The sequence below is a fragment of the Chiloscyllium plagiosum genome, unplaced genomic scaffold (assembly GCF_037043375.1).
Source record: "Chiloscyllium plagiosum isolate Xiang-an unplaced genomic scaffold, Cpla_swu_hap1 HiC_scaffold_1, whole genome shotgun sequence".
NCBI classification, from domain to species: domain Eukaryota; kingdom Metazoa; phylum Chordata; class Chondrichthyes; order Orectolobiformes; family Hemiscylliidae; genus Chiloscyllium; species Chiloscyllium plagiosum.
In genome coordinates, this window is record NW_028270139.1 from 18,253,027 (window position 1) to 18,266,202 (window position 13,176).

The 13,176-nt window shown below is 41.0% G+C and overlaps 1 protein-coding gene across 4 annotated transcripts in view; it reads right to left on the reverse strand.

The window, feature by feature from the left end:
- The window catches only part of tll1 (tolloid-like 1), a 345,702-nt gene that overhangs the window by 87,518 nt on the left and 245,008 nt on the right, over positions 1–13,176 (reverse strand). For all 4 annotated transcript variants that reach the window (XM_087978135.1, XM_043698500.2, XM_087978181.1 and 1 more), the window contains 2 exons: positions 5,164–5,309; positions 2,112–2,307 (listed from right to left, as the gene is read on the reverse strand). In XM_087978135.1, the coding sequence (XP_087834261.1) occupies positions 2,112–2,307; positions 5,164–5,309 (342 nt within the window). The remainder of the gene's footprint in view (positions 1–2,111; positions 2,308–5,163; positions 5,310–13,176) is intronic.

Here is a 13,176-nt window from a genome sequence, read left to right on the forward strand (position 1 = left end):
AACCATCAAATTTCAATAGCAAAATAAAATAAATCTCAATCCCAATAAGTTATCAACTCTGATAATAGATAACTGCACACTGGTGGTAATTGGAGTTTTTAATCTCAGGCTGAAGTTAAAGAGTATATTGTTGGGAGGCACAAATAGAATTTCAGGCTCTGGTACTAACTGTGGAAGATTAACTGAGGGGACTGGGGTGGGGGATGGTAGGGGGTTGGGGGTGGGGAGATAGACAGTATGTTTCCAGAAAACCAGATGTCTGGTTCCCTACATGTTGCAGAGTTCTGACGCTTCGTGTGAGGTATATCAGTGGTCTTTGATTCTATTGAGGAGGTTCTGATCCCTGTTTGTAGTTTGATTCTGGAATTGGTACAGGTTCGACGGGAAGCATTCATCCTCAAATGGAAGTGTGATCTGATGTCAGAATGTCCAATGGCAGGGCACAAAGTAAGCGCTTCTGTTCTTCCCGGACCACAAGCCATTCTGTAAAGATATAGTAGGAGTTGTTGCATCTTTTGAGCTGCTAGGTTTCTGGAGGCCAGGTCAGGGTTACTCAAGGAGGACAGGCTAGGTCTGAGGCAGGTAGCCTCATTTTAATAAACAAATGGGCAAAGAGCTCTTCCCTCACTTTCATTAAACTTAGAAATAGTTGGGCTGAAGACTGGTTGGAGACAGGCTTGTGATTTTCAAAGTTTGTGTGTCACCAATCATACGGTAATGATTTTTTTTTCTGTGATTAAAATCATCCTTTTATCTGTTTCCTGTGTTATTTCTGGTCAGGAGCCAGTTAGATCAGCTGTGCAGGTTGGTGGCATGTTGCTCCGAATAATATTAACAGCATAGGTTCAACTCCTGTTCTAAGGTAGTCTTGGGATCTGCCTTCTCATCCTGTCTCTAGGAGTAGAAGGCAATGGCAAATGGCCATGAACAAAAACATCTGCACAGAAAACAACTTCTAGTAAAGCAACAGACAAGGGCCTATGGCTCAGACAGAAGATTAATTAAATAATTTTGGGCCTAGGTTCACTTTTATACCATATTCTTCAGTTCAAGTAATTCCATGTTTGCACTTTTCTCTATGATTACATTACATTATGAATTGTAAATATATATTGGGCAGGATTTTATAAAAGTATTGAGAGCATCGCTGTTGGGAGATCTGTGATGTCTCCTCCAGGAAGGCGCAAGAGTATTCAGTGCTACACAAACATCCAAGTAAACAGTACTGAGCCCAAGGATGAAGGACCCTGAGAACAGAAACCCTCATTACTGATGGCTACTAGTCAATCAGAGGTTGAAAATGCCATGGGAAGCCATGGCTTTTGGCAGGAACACGACCAACTGGAGGTCTAATGTTAAGGGGTAACTGATGTGCCAGGTTACTAATAGCAGAAAGGATACTTTTAGAGAAAGGGTAATCACAAGGGTAGCAGTGTAATGAGGGTCAGCAATTAAGGCAAGGGTGAAGAACTGAGTCTTGTCGTTTTTGACAGACACCAAGATCATTTGAACACGGTTGCAGGAACCTTTCTCACTACCCCCTCACTAGGAGCTCATAAGCTAGTTGCTCCTTTTTATCTGTTATAGATGGATGCTATGTTAGCAGGCTCATACACATTGTATTAATACTAGCAGGTGGTGGGATGAGGCACTTAAATGGTCATTAATTGGTCACTTAATGGTCTCATTTGACAGTGGAGGAGTTTGGACAGGAAGAGGTGGGAGATCATGTTCAACCTTGGGCTTTCCCACCCAGATAAAATTCTGGAGGAGACAGGAACACAGTGGTGTTCAGGCTCACCACCAAATCGCCAAATGAAATGTCATTTCCCACCTCCAAGTATGCCTTAGGAAGAGCTGTAAAATTCTACCCACTGCATCATTTCAGAAAGTTTAAAGAAGTAACTATAACAATTTTGTTTCCCTCGTATAGATCTATCTGCATTGAAAACTCAGCAGGTTTTACTGGATTGAAACAGTAACACTTTTTAGCTATTGACACAACAGGAGAGTTGTTTTATTCTTCCTGTGTATCAGAGAAAGGTGACTTAGGATGTTACCTGAGCGTATTAACTGGTTCGTACAATACTCTGGATTTTACATATCTGTACCTTTAAAAAAGTTTGCCGCAAATCCCGCTTTATTAACTGTTCCATCAGAAACAAATTTCATCCACAGGGTATTGGAAGTTGATTTGATGTCTTCTGGTTTATCATAGCCACAGAACCGCCCAATTAAGGGACTGTTTTCATTATTACCATTTCGGACTTCTAAATAATCATAGGCACAACTATCATGTCTCTCAACCTAGGACAGAAGGAAAACATTTTACTCATTTTTGCACATGAAAATCTCATGTTAAAGTCAATAAATCAATTCCTTGGTAAACACCAATGCAAAATCTTTAATGAGTTTTTTGACTCCACCATTAGATCTCTATCTTGGCCCCTATTTAGCTCCAGCACTCCTCTGACAATCCAATCACTGTTGATTGGTCTATAGATCAACTTTGGATTCCTTTTCATGTTCAGTACCAATCTATTCTCAACGTTCTTGCCTCCTTATTTGCTTTTTTAAACCACTATTTTTTATATTAACCCAACTTCCCTTACATTGTGAAGCAACATCTGTCATACACACTGCTTTTTCATTCCATTCTCAAAACCAGTTATCACCCAGGAAGCACTGATTCTCGTTGCCCTTCTTTTCCCCTTATAAGAAAATTCCCACATTGTACTCCAAAACTACTACTCATTGCCCATTGACCATTCTTTGCCAGTCTTTGATTCCAATTTACCACAGTTTTCAATCTTCAATTCCTTGAAATACTTCCACATTCCGTGAAGTATTCTAATTCATTCCTTGACTTTCTCACACATTTAAAAATTGAAAATAAAATTGATTTCTTATTTTGCTTCCCTTTACTAATTCTGCTTCCAAATATAAAATGCAACTTTTCAGTTACAAAACACTGAATCATATGAACCACAGAAGTAAAAGGTGAATTTTAAATAAGACCAATTAGATTGCAGTCTTGGATGCAGGTTTGCTCGCCGAGCTGCAAGGTTCATTTCCAGATGTTTTATTACCCTACTAGGTAACATCTTCAGTGGGCCTCAGGTAAAGCAATGTTGAAAATTCCTGCTTTCGATGCTTGGGCTTCTTTGGGTTGGTGATTGCATTTCCTGTGGTGAAGTCACTTCCTGTTCCTTTTCTCAGGGAGTGGTAGATGGGGTCTAACTCAATGAGTTTGTTTGATGGAATTCTCGTGCGTGTCTTTGTTTGGCTTGTCATAGGATGGATGTGCTGTCCCAGTCGAAGTGGTGTCCTTCCTCATCCGTATGTGAGGATATTAGTGAGAGTGGGTCATGTCCTTTTGGGGCTAATTGGTGTTCATGTATCCTGGTGGCTAGTTTTTTTGCCTGTTTGTTACAGTCATTGCCCGGTATTTTGTAAATGACATTAGTTTTGCTTGTTGTTTGTATAGGGTCTTTCAAGTTCATTAGCTGCTGTTTTAGTGTGTTGGTGGGTTTGTGGGCTACCATGATGCCAAGGGGTCCGAGTAGTCTGGCAGTCATTTCTGAGATGCGTTTGATGTAGGGGAGAGTGGCTAGGGTTTCTGGATGTGTTTTGTCTGCTGTTTGGGTTTGTTGCTGAGAAATCAGCGGACTGTGTTCATTGGGTACTCATTCTTTTTGAATACACGGTATAGGTGATTTTTCCCACAAACAAACCTGCATCAGAATGTTATTTCAATGAGCCAACACCCACTGCAGCACAGAGGAACTACGCAGAGCAGAGAAAAATCACCTATACCGTGTATTCAAAAAGAATGGGAACCCAATGAACACAGTCCGCCGATTTCTCAGCAACAAACCCAAACAAGCAGACAAAACACGTACAGCAACCCTAGCCACTCTCCCCTACATCAAACGCATCTCAGAAATGACTGTCAGACTACTCAGACCCCTTGGCATCATGGTAGCCCACAAACCCACCAACACGCTAAAACAGCAGCTAATGAACTTGAAAGACCCTATACAGACAACGAGCAAAACTAATGTGATTTACAAAATACAGTGCAAGGATTGTAACAAACACTACATTGGACAAACAGACAGAAAACTAGCCATCAGTATACATGAAACCAACTAGCCCCAAAAAGACATGATCCTCTCTCACTAGTATCCTCACATACGGATGAGGAAGGACACCACTTCCACTGGGACAACACATCCACCCTAGGACAAGCCAAACAAAGACATGCACGAGAATTCCTAGAAGCATGGCATTCTAACCGGAACTCTATCAACAAACACACTGAGTTAGACCCCATCTACCACCCCCTGAGAAAAGGAACAGGAAGTGACTCCACCACAGGAAATGGCATCACCAACCCAAAGAAATCCAAACATATAAATAGAAAACAGGAACTTTCAGGATTGCTTCACCTGAGGCCCACTGAAGATGTTACCTAGTATGGTAACGAAACATCTGGAAATGAACCTTGCAGCTCAGTGAGCAAACCTACATCCAAAACCTCAACCTGAGCTACAAATCTTCTCAAAACTCATTAAGCTCACTATGATTGGAATCTATCTTACTATTTAAATATACTGAATGCAAATTCCAATGACACTGAATGAAATATTTCTTTATCATAGATAATCATAGAATCCCTACAGTGAGGAAACAGGCCATTTGGCCCAACAAGTCCACACCGACCCTCCAAAGAATATCCCATCCAGACTAACTCCCCAACATTTCCCCTGACTAATGCACCTAACGTGAACACTATGGGCAATTTAGTATGGCCAATTCACCTAACCTGCACATCTTTGTACTGAGAGAGGAAACCAGAGCACCGGGAGGAAACCCATGCAGACACAGGTAGAATATGCAAGCTCCTCACAGTCACCCAGGCTGGAATTGAACCCTGGTCCCTGGAGCTATGAGGCAGCAGTGCTAACCACTGTGCTGCTAACTTATCGGTGTCTAAAAACCAAGCAATCATAATCTTAGCTAGAGATTATAGTTCTGAAAATAATTAATTCTTCAGTTATTCACACTTTACTTTGGCTAAAAGAAGGTATCTTCACCATATGTGATGGTCTATTACTTAAACATCCTTGCTATTAAATTTTTATCACCCAACAAAGTTACCTCAAAGGCCTGGAAAACTAATCCCACGTAATAGTGCTCAGACATTGTTATTTTCCACACACACTCCTTCATTGGTCTGTAGTCATCTGGGTAATTTGGAGACTGGATCTGTCCCGATTCTTTACTGATCTCACCACCACAAATTGCTAATAATTAAAAGAAAAATCATGTGTAAGCAGGGGCATAATTAACAAGACGACAAATTGTAGAATTCTACACACAACATAGCAAGTACGAATATATGTGAAACCATGCTCCATCTAAAAACAGAAGATGGGAATGCTATGAATTACATTGTATGATCAATTCTTAGGTTTCACAGTGCAGTTCCCCTCCTACAATACTGGATGTAAGAACAGAAGTATAACCTACCTCTGCTGTGTGCCTCTAGTTCTCGGTGTTATGCACCATAAGTCAACACACTTCTGCCCAGGTTACAGTGAAAAAACCGAAGATTCGAGCGGTAATCCCATTCCTCTGTTACATTGATGGTATGTTGTACACTCCAAAACAATTATTTGCTTTTTTGTCAATTTAAGGGACTCGGTATCAAAGGAGCAAGATAAGTAAAGTTTCTCTACCGGCAGTCACTCTTCAGTCTCTCAAGGAATTACCTCTGGCTCTCTCTTATCTTTGGTGGTTTGTAATTTCTTCTGATTTCTCCAAAACTCTTGTATCCTGCTTCAACTGATTTTGATTACCCTTTGACAAGCTTTGCATCTGGACATCATTTACAATTTTTAAGTCTGAAAATTATTATTGCCAAGTATCAGACAAGTCAATAGTTTATCATTTGGAAGGGATAATTATTATGAAATTTACCTTACTTCCTGGTGGTGGCTGATAACTTCAATCTCCAGCAGGCCAAGTGTTCTGGCACGTGCAAAACAGAGCAGGGCATGTGAACTCCACCTGGTACTCATTTTAAACACTTAAAGGGCCCAGTCAGCTGGAGTGTGTTGATCTAGCATGAAAACTGGGAAACTGGGAGTCATGTGATCCAGAATGAGCCTGATTTTGGCTGGGGGGGGGGGGGGTGTTGGCATCCACAAAACCCAGAGGGACTCCAATGCTTCCAAACTGTTCAAAGATAATCAAAATCAGGAATTTTGGAGAAAATTTATTCTGGGCTCTCAATACTTAGAAACCACCAAAGCCAACAAGCACCCAAGAAAAGAACCCCACCCCCACCCCAAAAGACTGAAAGGTGATCACTGGCAGAGGAACCAAGGAAGAGAGTCCAGACAGTGTGTATACAAGGTCCATATAAACAGGGCTAAGAGAGACCCAGGTGAGCTTAGGAGCTGCAGTTGAGCCAGCACAGACTGGAAGATAATCTTGAATCACCAGGTGGAGAGCAGGTATTCAGTCGCACAATGTTGCAGAAACGCTGGAGAAAGTTGAGAAGTGAAGTCTTCGAAAATGAAGAATGAAATGCTTCTGGAGGAAGATCTGGGTGCTAACAAGACTTTTGTGGTTCACAGTAATTACTGGGTAAATAGCTAACAAATCTAAGTCACTTCTCTTTGTTGTGTTCACCATTTTTAATGTGCAGGGTATTGCACTTGACCACCGTTTACGGATTCATTCACATGTGCCTGTTGTTGGTTTTAGATATTAGGGGAGAAGACAACATTGTCTCTTAACTTAAATTTCTCTCATATTACTGTTAAAAGCCTAAAACAAATCTTGTAAGCAATTTGACTCAGAATAGTGACGTTTATGTTTGATTGTTCAAACCTATGGAATCTTTGACAGTTTTTTTCGTTTAAGCCTGGGACTCCTAAATATCATCGACTTTAGGCAAAAAGTTACAGATCCCCAATTGGGCTAAAACCAAACCTGGGATCTCTTCCAGGATTAGAACATAATACTATGACAGGTAGAATTCTTTTCAAACAAGTACTGAAGTATGAAAATGTTTTTTTGTCTTCCCATATATCATTAAAGTGACTGAACACTTTAATGTCACTTTAAAGTGACATAAAATGCAATACATTATTGTGCCTTCCTTTAATTTTCATTAAATTTTACTGTACATTGTGCATATAAAGTATTTCAATCATTTTAATTTATAAGTTTAGACTGATTATAGTGGGAGTGAATTTCCATGATATTTCTCTTGCTCATTTCCTGTAATGTTCTGGCAGGAAGGGCTGCAGAAAGCCTAGAGAAATAACATAAATGGCTTTTACTGTGTTTGTTCAAAGATTTCCATAGCATTCCAGTGCAGACAGGTAGAACACCTGTGTAAATTTACCTCCCCAAGTCTCTGCTGCCCATATTGTAACCTGCATCAAGTTCTGTTCACTTGCATTTTCTGTTGTTGTTGAACTTTGAGGTCAACAATACCTCAAAGCCAAGATTGGCATCCTGGTATCTGAATTGCTTCAAATTGCTAAAAACTCCAGCCACCAACTCTCGAAGAGCTGCTTGCTCCTCCAGCTCTAGCCTCTTGTGAATGACCCCTCCATCCTGTAGCAACATGAATAACTCCTAGATTTCAGCTGATTAATGGCAAGTAACATCACTCTACACAACTGCCAGCCAATGACTACCTCCAACAAAAAAGAACTTAACCATTTTGACGTTTAATGACATCACCAGTGCTGAATCACCCAATACCGACTTAACTGGCCTAGCACTGATCAGATATAGCAGTCCCCGTGTTGCAAATTGGTTTCGTTCCTGAGTATATTCACAAGTCAGAATACAATACAGGACAATTCAAAATAGCCATTTGTAAATATGAGGAAACCTTTGCATGTCAGATCTTTAAAATTAATAAATGGGATTGCTTTTATAAATCATGTGTGCTGAACTAGATGGCCTATAAATACTGCTTACAAGAGCAGATCAGAGGCTGGGAATTTTGTACAAAATAACTCCTTCCCCAACTCCCTAAAGCCTGTGCATATTTACAAAATGTAAGTCAGGAATGTGATAGGATACTCCCATTTGCCTGGATGAGTGTAGAACCAACAACACAAGAGGTTCAACACCAGCAAGGACAAAAACAGCCTACTTAATTGACACCCCATCCACTACCCTAAACATTCACTCCTTACACCTTCAATGAATAGTGGCAGAAGTATGTACCATCCATAACATGAACCACAGCAACTCAGAGATTCCTTAGACAGCACCTTCCAAACCTATGACATTTTCCATTGAAAAAGGAGAAAGTGCATGGAACATGACCACTATTTGTGCACGTCACAGTGGCTCAGTGGTTAGCACGGCTGCCTCACAGCGCCAGGGACCCAGATTCGATTCCAGCCTCGGGCAACTGTCTAAGTGGAGTTTGCACATTCTCCGTGTGTCTGCGTGGGTTTTCTCCGGGTGCTCCAGTTTTCTCCCATAATCCAAATATGAGCAGGTTAAGTGAATTGGGCATGCTAAATTGCCCATAGTGTTCAGGGATGTGTGGGTTAGGCGCATTAGTCAGGGGTATGTATAGGATAATAGGGTAGGGGAATGGGTCTGGGTGGGTTACTCCTCAGAGGATCGATGTAAACCGGTTGGGCTGAAGGTCGTGTTTCTATGCTACAGGGATTCTATGATCTATGATTTATTTATGCAGTCTGGGCATCACTAACTCAGCCAACATTTATTGCCCACCTTAACTCCATCGGACAGTTAAGGGCCAACCACATTGCTATGGGACTGGAGGTCAAAACAGGAAATGGTGACAAACTTCCTTAGTGAACTCGATGGGTTTTGTCAAAAATTCAGTAGTGATTATATGATCATTAGACCAGATTTATTTGTATTGAATTCAAATTTCACCAGCAGTCATTCTGGGTTTCTAACCCATATCCCAAAAGCATTAGCCTGGGATTCTGGATTGCTAGCCTAGTGACATCCCCACCATATCACTGCCTCCCCTGCACATACAACTCCAAGCAACAGAAAATTTTGACTCAGAACAAAGATCACTGTTTCTTCACTGTTGGATCAAAACCTTGAAATTCTCTTCCCAAGAGTACTATGGACATACCTCCATCCCGTGGACTGCTCTAGTTTGAGAAAGCTCCTCACCACCACCTTCTCAAGGATGATTAAGGATTGATAATAAATGCTAGCCTAGCCAGTGACAATCACATCCTCTAATAGAATAAAAATAACTCCTTCCCAACCACCTGTCTCCTCCATCCCAAATCAAAGGCCATGCTAACTTTGCCTTAGAATCAGAATTTTCCCCAAAATCTTATACCCTCCAGCTTGCTACAATCTTTCAAGATTTTCCTTAAACCCATCACTTTGACCATACAAAATATGGTCACTAATTGTGCAATGAAACTCTGCTTTCTTCCTACAGATGCTGTCAGACCCGCTGAGTTAACATTTTGAATCCAGTGACTCTTCATCAAAACTGTTAGTAACTCAGAGAAAGTGGCATTTCTGCTGAAATTTAAGTGGGGTGAACTGATAGATGGAGACAGAGGCAAGAGAGTTATGAAATAGGTAAGTAAACAAAGAGATTATGCATTGCAGACCAGAACAGAAGAGAAGCTGAATAAGTGATTAACGATGGAGAACAAGGAGGAAAGGTTAGACTGGAAATCCTGTCAGCGTAACATCTTCTTTGAGGTGACCATTACTGGAAAAGATGTGGTAGCGAGTTAATCGCTAAAATAAAGCAAAGAACTGCAGATACTGGAAGTCAGAAACAAAAACAGAAAATGCTGGAGGGTCTCAGTACTTCTGACAGAACCTGTGAGGACAAAGGCAGAGATAATGTTTTGGGTCTGGTGACTCTTCATCAGGACTATCAGTAGTGAGGAGAAAGTGGGGGCAGGGTGTCACCTGTTCTGTATGTAATTGTCTAAACTGTCATTCATTATTGTCATGACATCTCAGTAATGCACATTAAAACATACGAACATTGCAGCAAAGATAGGCCATTCAGCCCTTCAAGCTTGTTCCAACATTCTCAACCATGGCTGACCATCTACCTCAATGCTATGTTCTCGTGCTACACCCATACATCTCTCCCCCTAATGTAGTGCTACCATTTGAGGAATCAGTCTGATAAACTTCCATTACATTCACACTAGGGCAAACATATACTTCCTTAGACAAGAGGAAAAACTCCAGCTGCAGTCTCACCAATGTTCTATGAATTGAAGCAAGACTTCTATGCTCCAGTACTCACAATGGATGAAGCAAAATCATATTAAAGTTGTTGTGACTGAGATTCTAGTTCTGGATGTAGGTTTTCTCACTGAGCTGGAAGGTTAGTTTTTTGGACGTTTCATCGCCATGCTAGGTAACATCTTCAGTGAACCTCTGGATGACGTACTGGTGGTATAGTCTGCATCCTATGTTTTTGTATTTGGGTTTCCTTGGGTTGGCAATGTCATTTCCTGTGGTGATGTCATTTCCTATTATTTTTCTCAGAGGGTGGTAGATGGGATCCAAGCCAATGTTTTTGTTAATACAGTTCCTGTTGGAATGCCATGCTTCGAGGAATTCACATGCGTGTCTCTGTTTGGCTTGTCCTAGGTTAGATGTGTCGTCCCAATCAAAGTGGTGGCCTTCCTTATCTGTATGTAAGGCTACTAGTGAGAGTGGGTCATGTCTTCTTGTGACTAGTTGATGTTCATGTATCCTGATGGCTAGTTTTCTTCCTGTTTATCCAATGTAGTGTTTGTTACAGTTCTTGCAAGGTATTTTGGAAATGAGATTAATTTTGCTTGTTGTCTGTATCGGGTCTTTCAAGTTAATTAGCTGCTGTGTAGTGGGTTTGTAGGCTACCATGATGCCAAGCGGTCTGAGTATTCTGGCAGGAGAAAGTGAGGACTGCAGATGCTGGAGATCAGAGCTGAAAAATGTGTTGCTGGAAAAGCTCAGCAGGTCAGGCAGCATCCAAGGAGCAGGAGAATCGATGTATCGGGCATAAGCCCTTCTTCAGGAAATTCCTGAAGAAGGGCTTATGCCCGATACATCGATTCTCCTGCTCCTTGGATGCTGCCTGATCTGCTGTGCTTTTCCAGCAACACATTATTCAGCTGAGTATTCTGGCAGTCATTTCTGAAATGTCTTTGATGTAGGGGAGAGTGGCTAGGTTTTTTGGATGTGTTTTGTCTGCTTGTTTAAGTTTGTTGCTGAGAAATCGGTGGACTATGTTCAATGGGACCCGGGTGCCTGCGTTTTTGTTTTTGCCGTTGTTTACCTATTATTTAATTATCTATGCTATCTAACTATGTGATATGCCTATATTGTTCACAAGACAAAGCTTTTCACGATGCCTCGGTACACATGACAATATATTTAATTCAATTCAATTCAAGTTCTACTGCGACATCTAGGAATGGCAGTTTGTTGTTGTTTTCCTCAATTTTGTGCTAGTAAGGGTATTATTGATGGTCTTGAAGATTTCCTCTAATTCTAGGACGAGCCAAATACAGACATGCACGAGAATTCCTAGAAGCATGCCATTCCAACTGGAACTCTGTTAACAAACACATTGACTTGGAACCCATTTACCACCCCACTGAGAAAAAGAATAGGAAATGACATCACCACAGGAAATAATGTTGCCCAACCCAAGGAAACCCAAACACATAAATAGAAAGTGGACTACACCACCAGTGCTTCATCTGGAGGCTCACTGATGTTACCTAGGATGGTGACGAAACATCCGAAAAACGAACCTTCTAACTCAGCAAGCAAACCTACAGCCAGAACCTCAATCTGAGCTACAAATCTTTTCAAAATTCGCTAACACCTATGGGCACAATACGCTAAAACTGGCCCAAAAATGGGAAACCAATGCCATCTGATAAAGCACCACCCATGAACAGCTGTACTTCCTGCACGAATGCCTAAGGAAACAGGTACTACCTAAATGTCTTCAATACAATCCTCCCCTTGAAACCCCGCTAGTCAAAGAGTAGTTGAGTAAAACAGCCACAGAATGCTTAGGGAAATGATTAATGATACCCACAACAGACTCCGTAAATACAACTGGGAAATTTTGCACCAAAATCTTTACTCACCATGAATGGACAGACAGTACAATAAGCCATAGCCATTAGACAGTGACAAACATTGAAAATGAAAAAAAAACCAGGCCTGCAGAAAAAAACTAGACTTACACAAAATAATAACACTGACAACACAGAACATGGATAGAAAACTTATCTGACTGACCCTTAACAGGCACTGAAAAGGCAGTTTTAGTAAGAGGATTAAATTACAACTTCCAGGATGCGGATAACAAAGATTTCTTAGCAGTGATAGAAACAACACTGAAAGACAACCAACTCAGAAGAAACCCAGCAAACCATCAGACAGTCGCACCAACATTAAGCAGGAAAAAGGAAGGAAATCCAGAAGAGGAAAGTGATAGAAAGACTAAAAAAAATAAAAACATTGTTATCCTACCTGCAGACAAAGCATGCTTGACAGTCATTTTAAATCAAAGAAACTACATTGAGAAAGTGAATGCTCTACTTGCACACTGATCAACAAGTGGTGATAGACCCGACACCACAACTAGAGAACCGAATCACAGCCTACTCAAAAAACTTCAGAAATCTGGAGAAATAAATAAGACTGACTTCCAAAAAATGAAACCAGACAGATCCAACACACCATGCTTCTACAGATTACCCAAAATTCACAAACCAGGAGCCCCTCTCAGACCCATGGTCTCACTACCTGGACCATCAACTTACAGATGGCCAAGGAACTACACCAATGACTAAAACACTTCGGAGAAGACTCACACCACTCCATCCACTTCACCTAAGAATTCCTGAAGACCATCAAAGACACCAAGATAGAAGAGGATGAAATAATGATCACCTTTGATGTAACAGCCCTGTTCACATCCATCAACATCAATCTGGCCAAGGAAACACTGACTACACTTATAGAAGAACCAAAGTCGCATACACCAAACACCACCAACTTCATCAGCAAGGACAATATCGTCAAGCCAGTGGACCTATGCCTTACCACTCACTTCACCTTTAACAACAAAACCTACAGACAAACCAACGG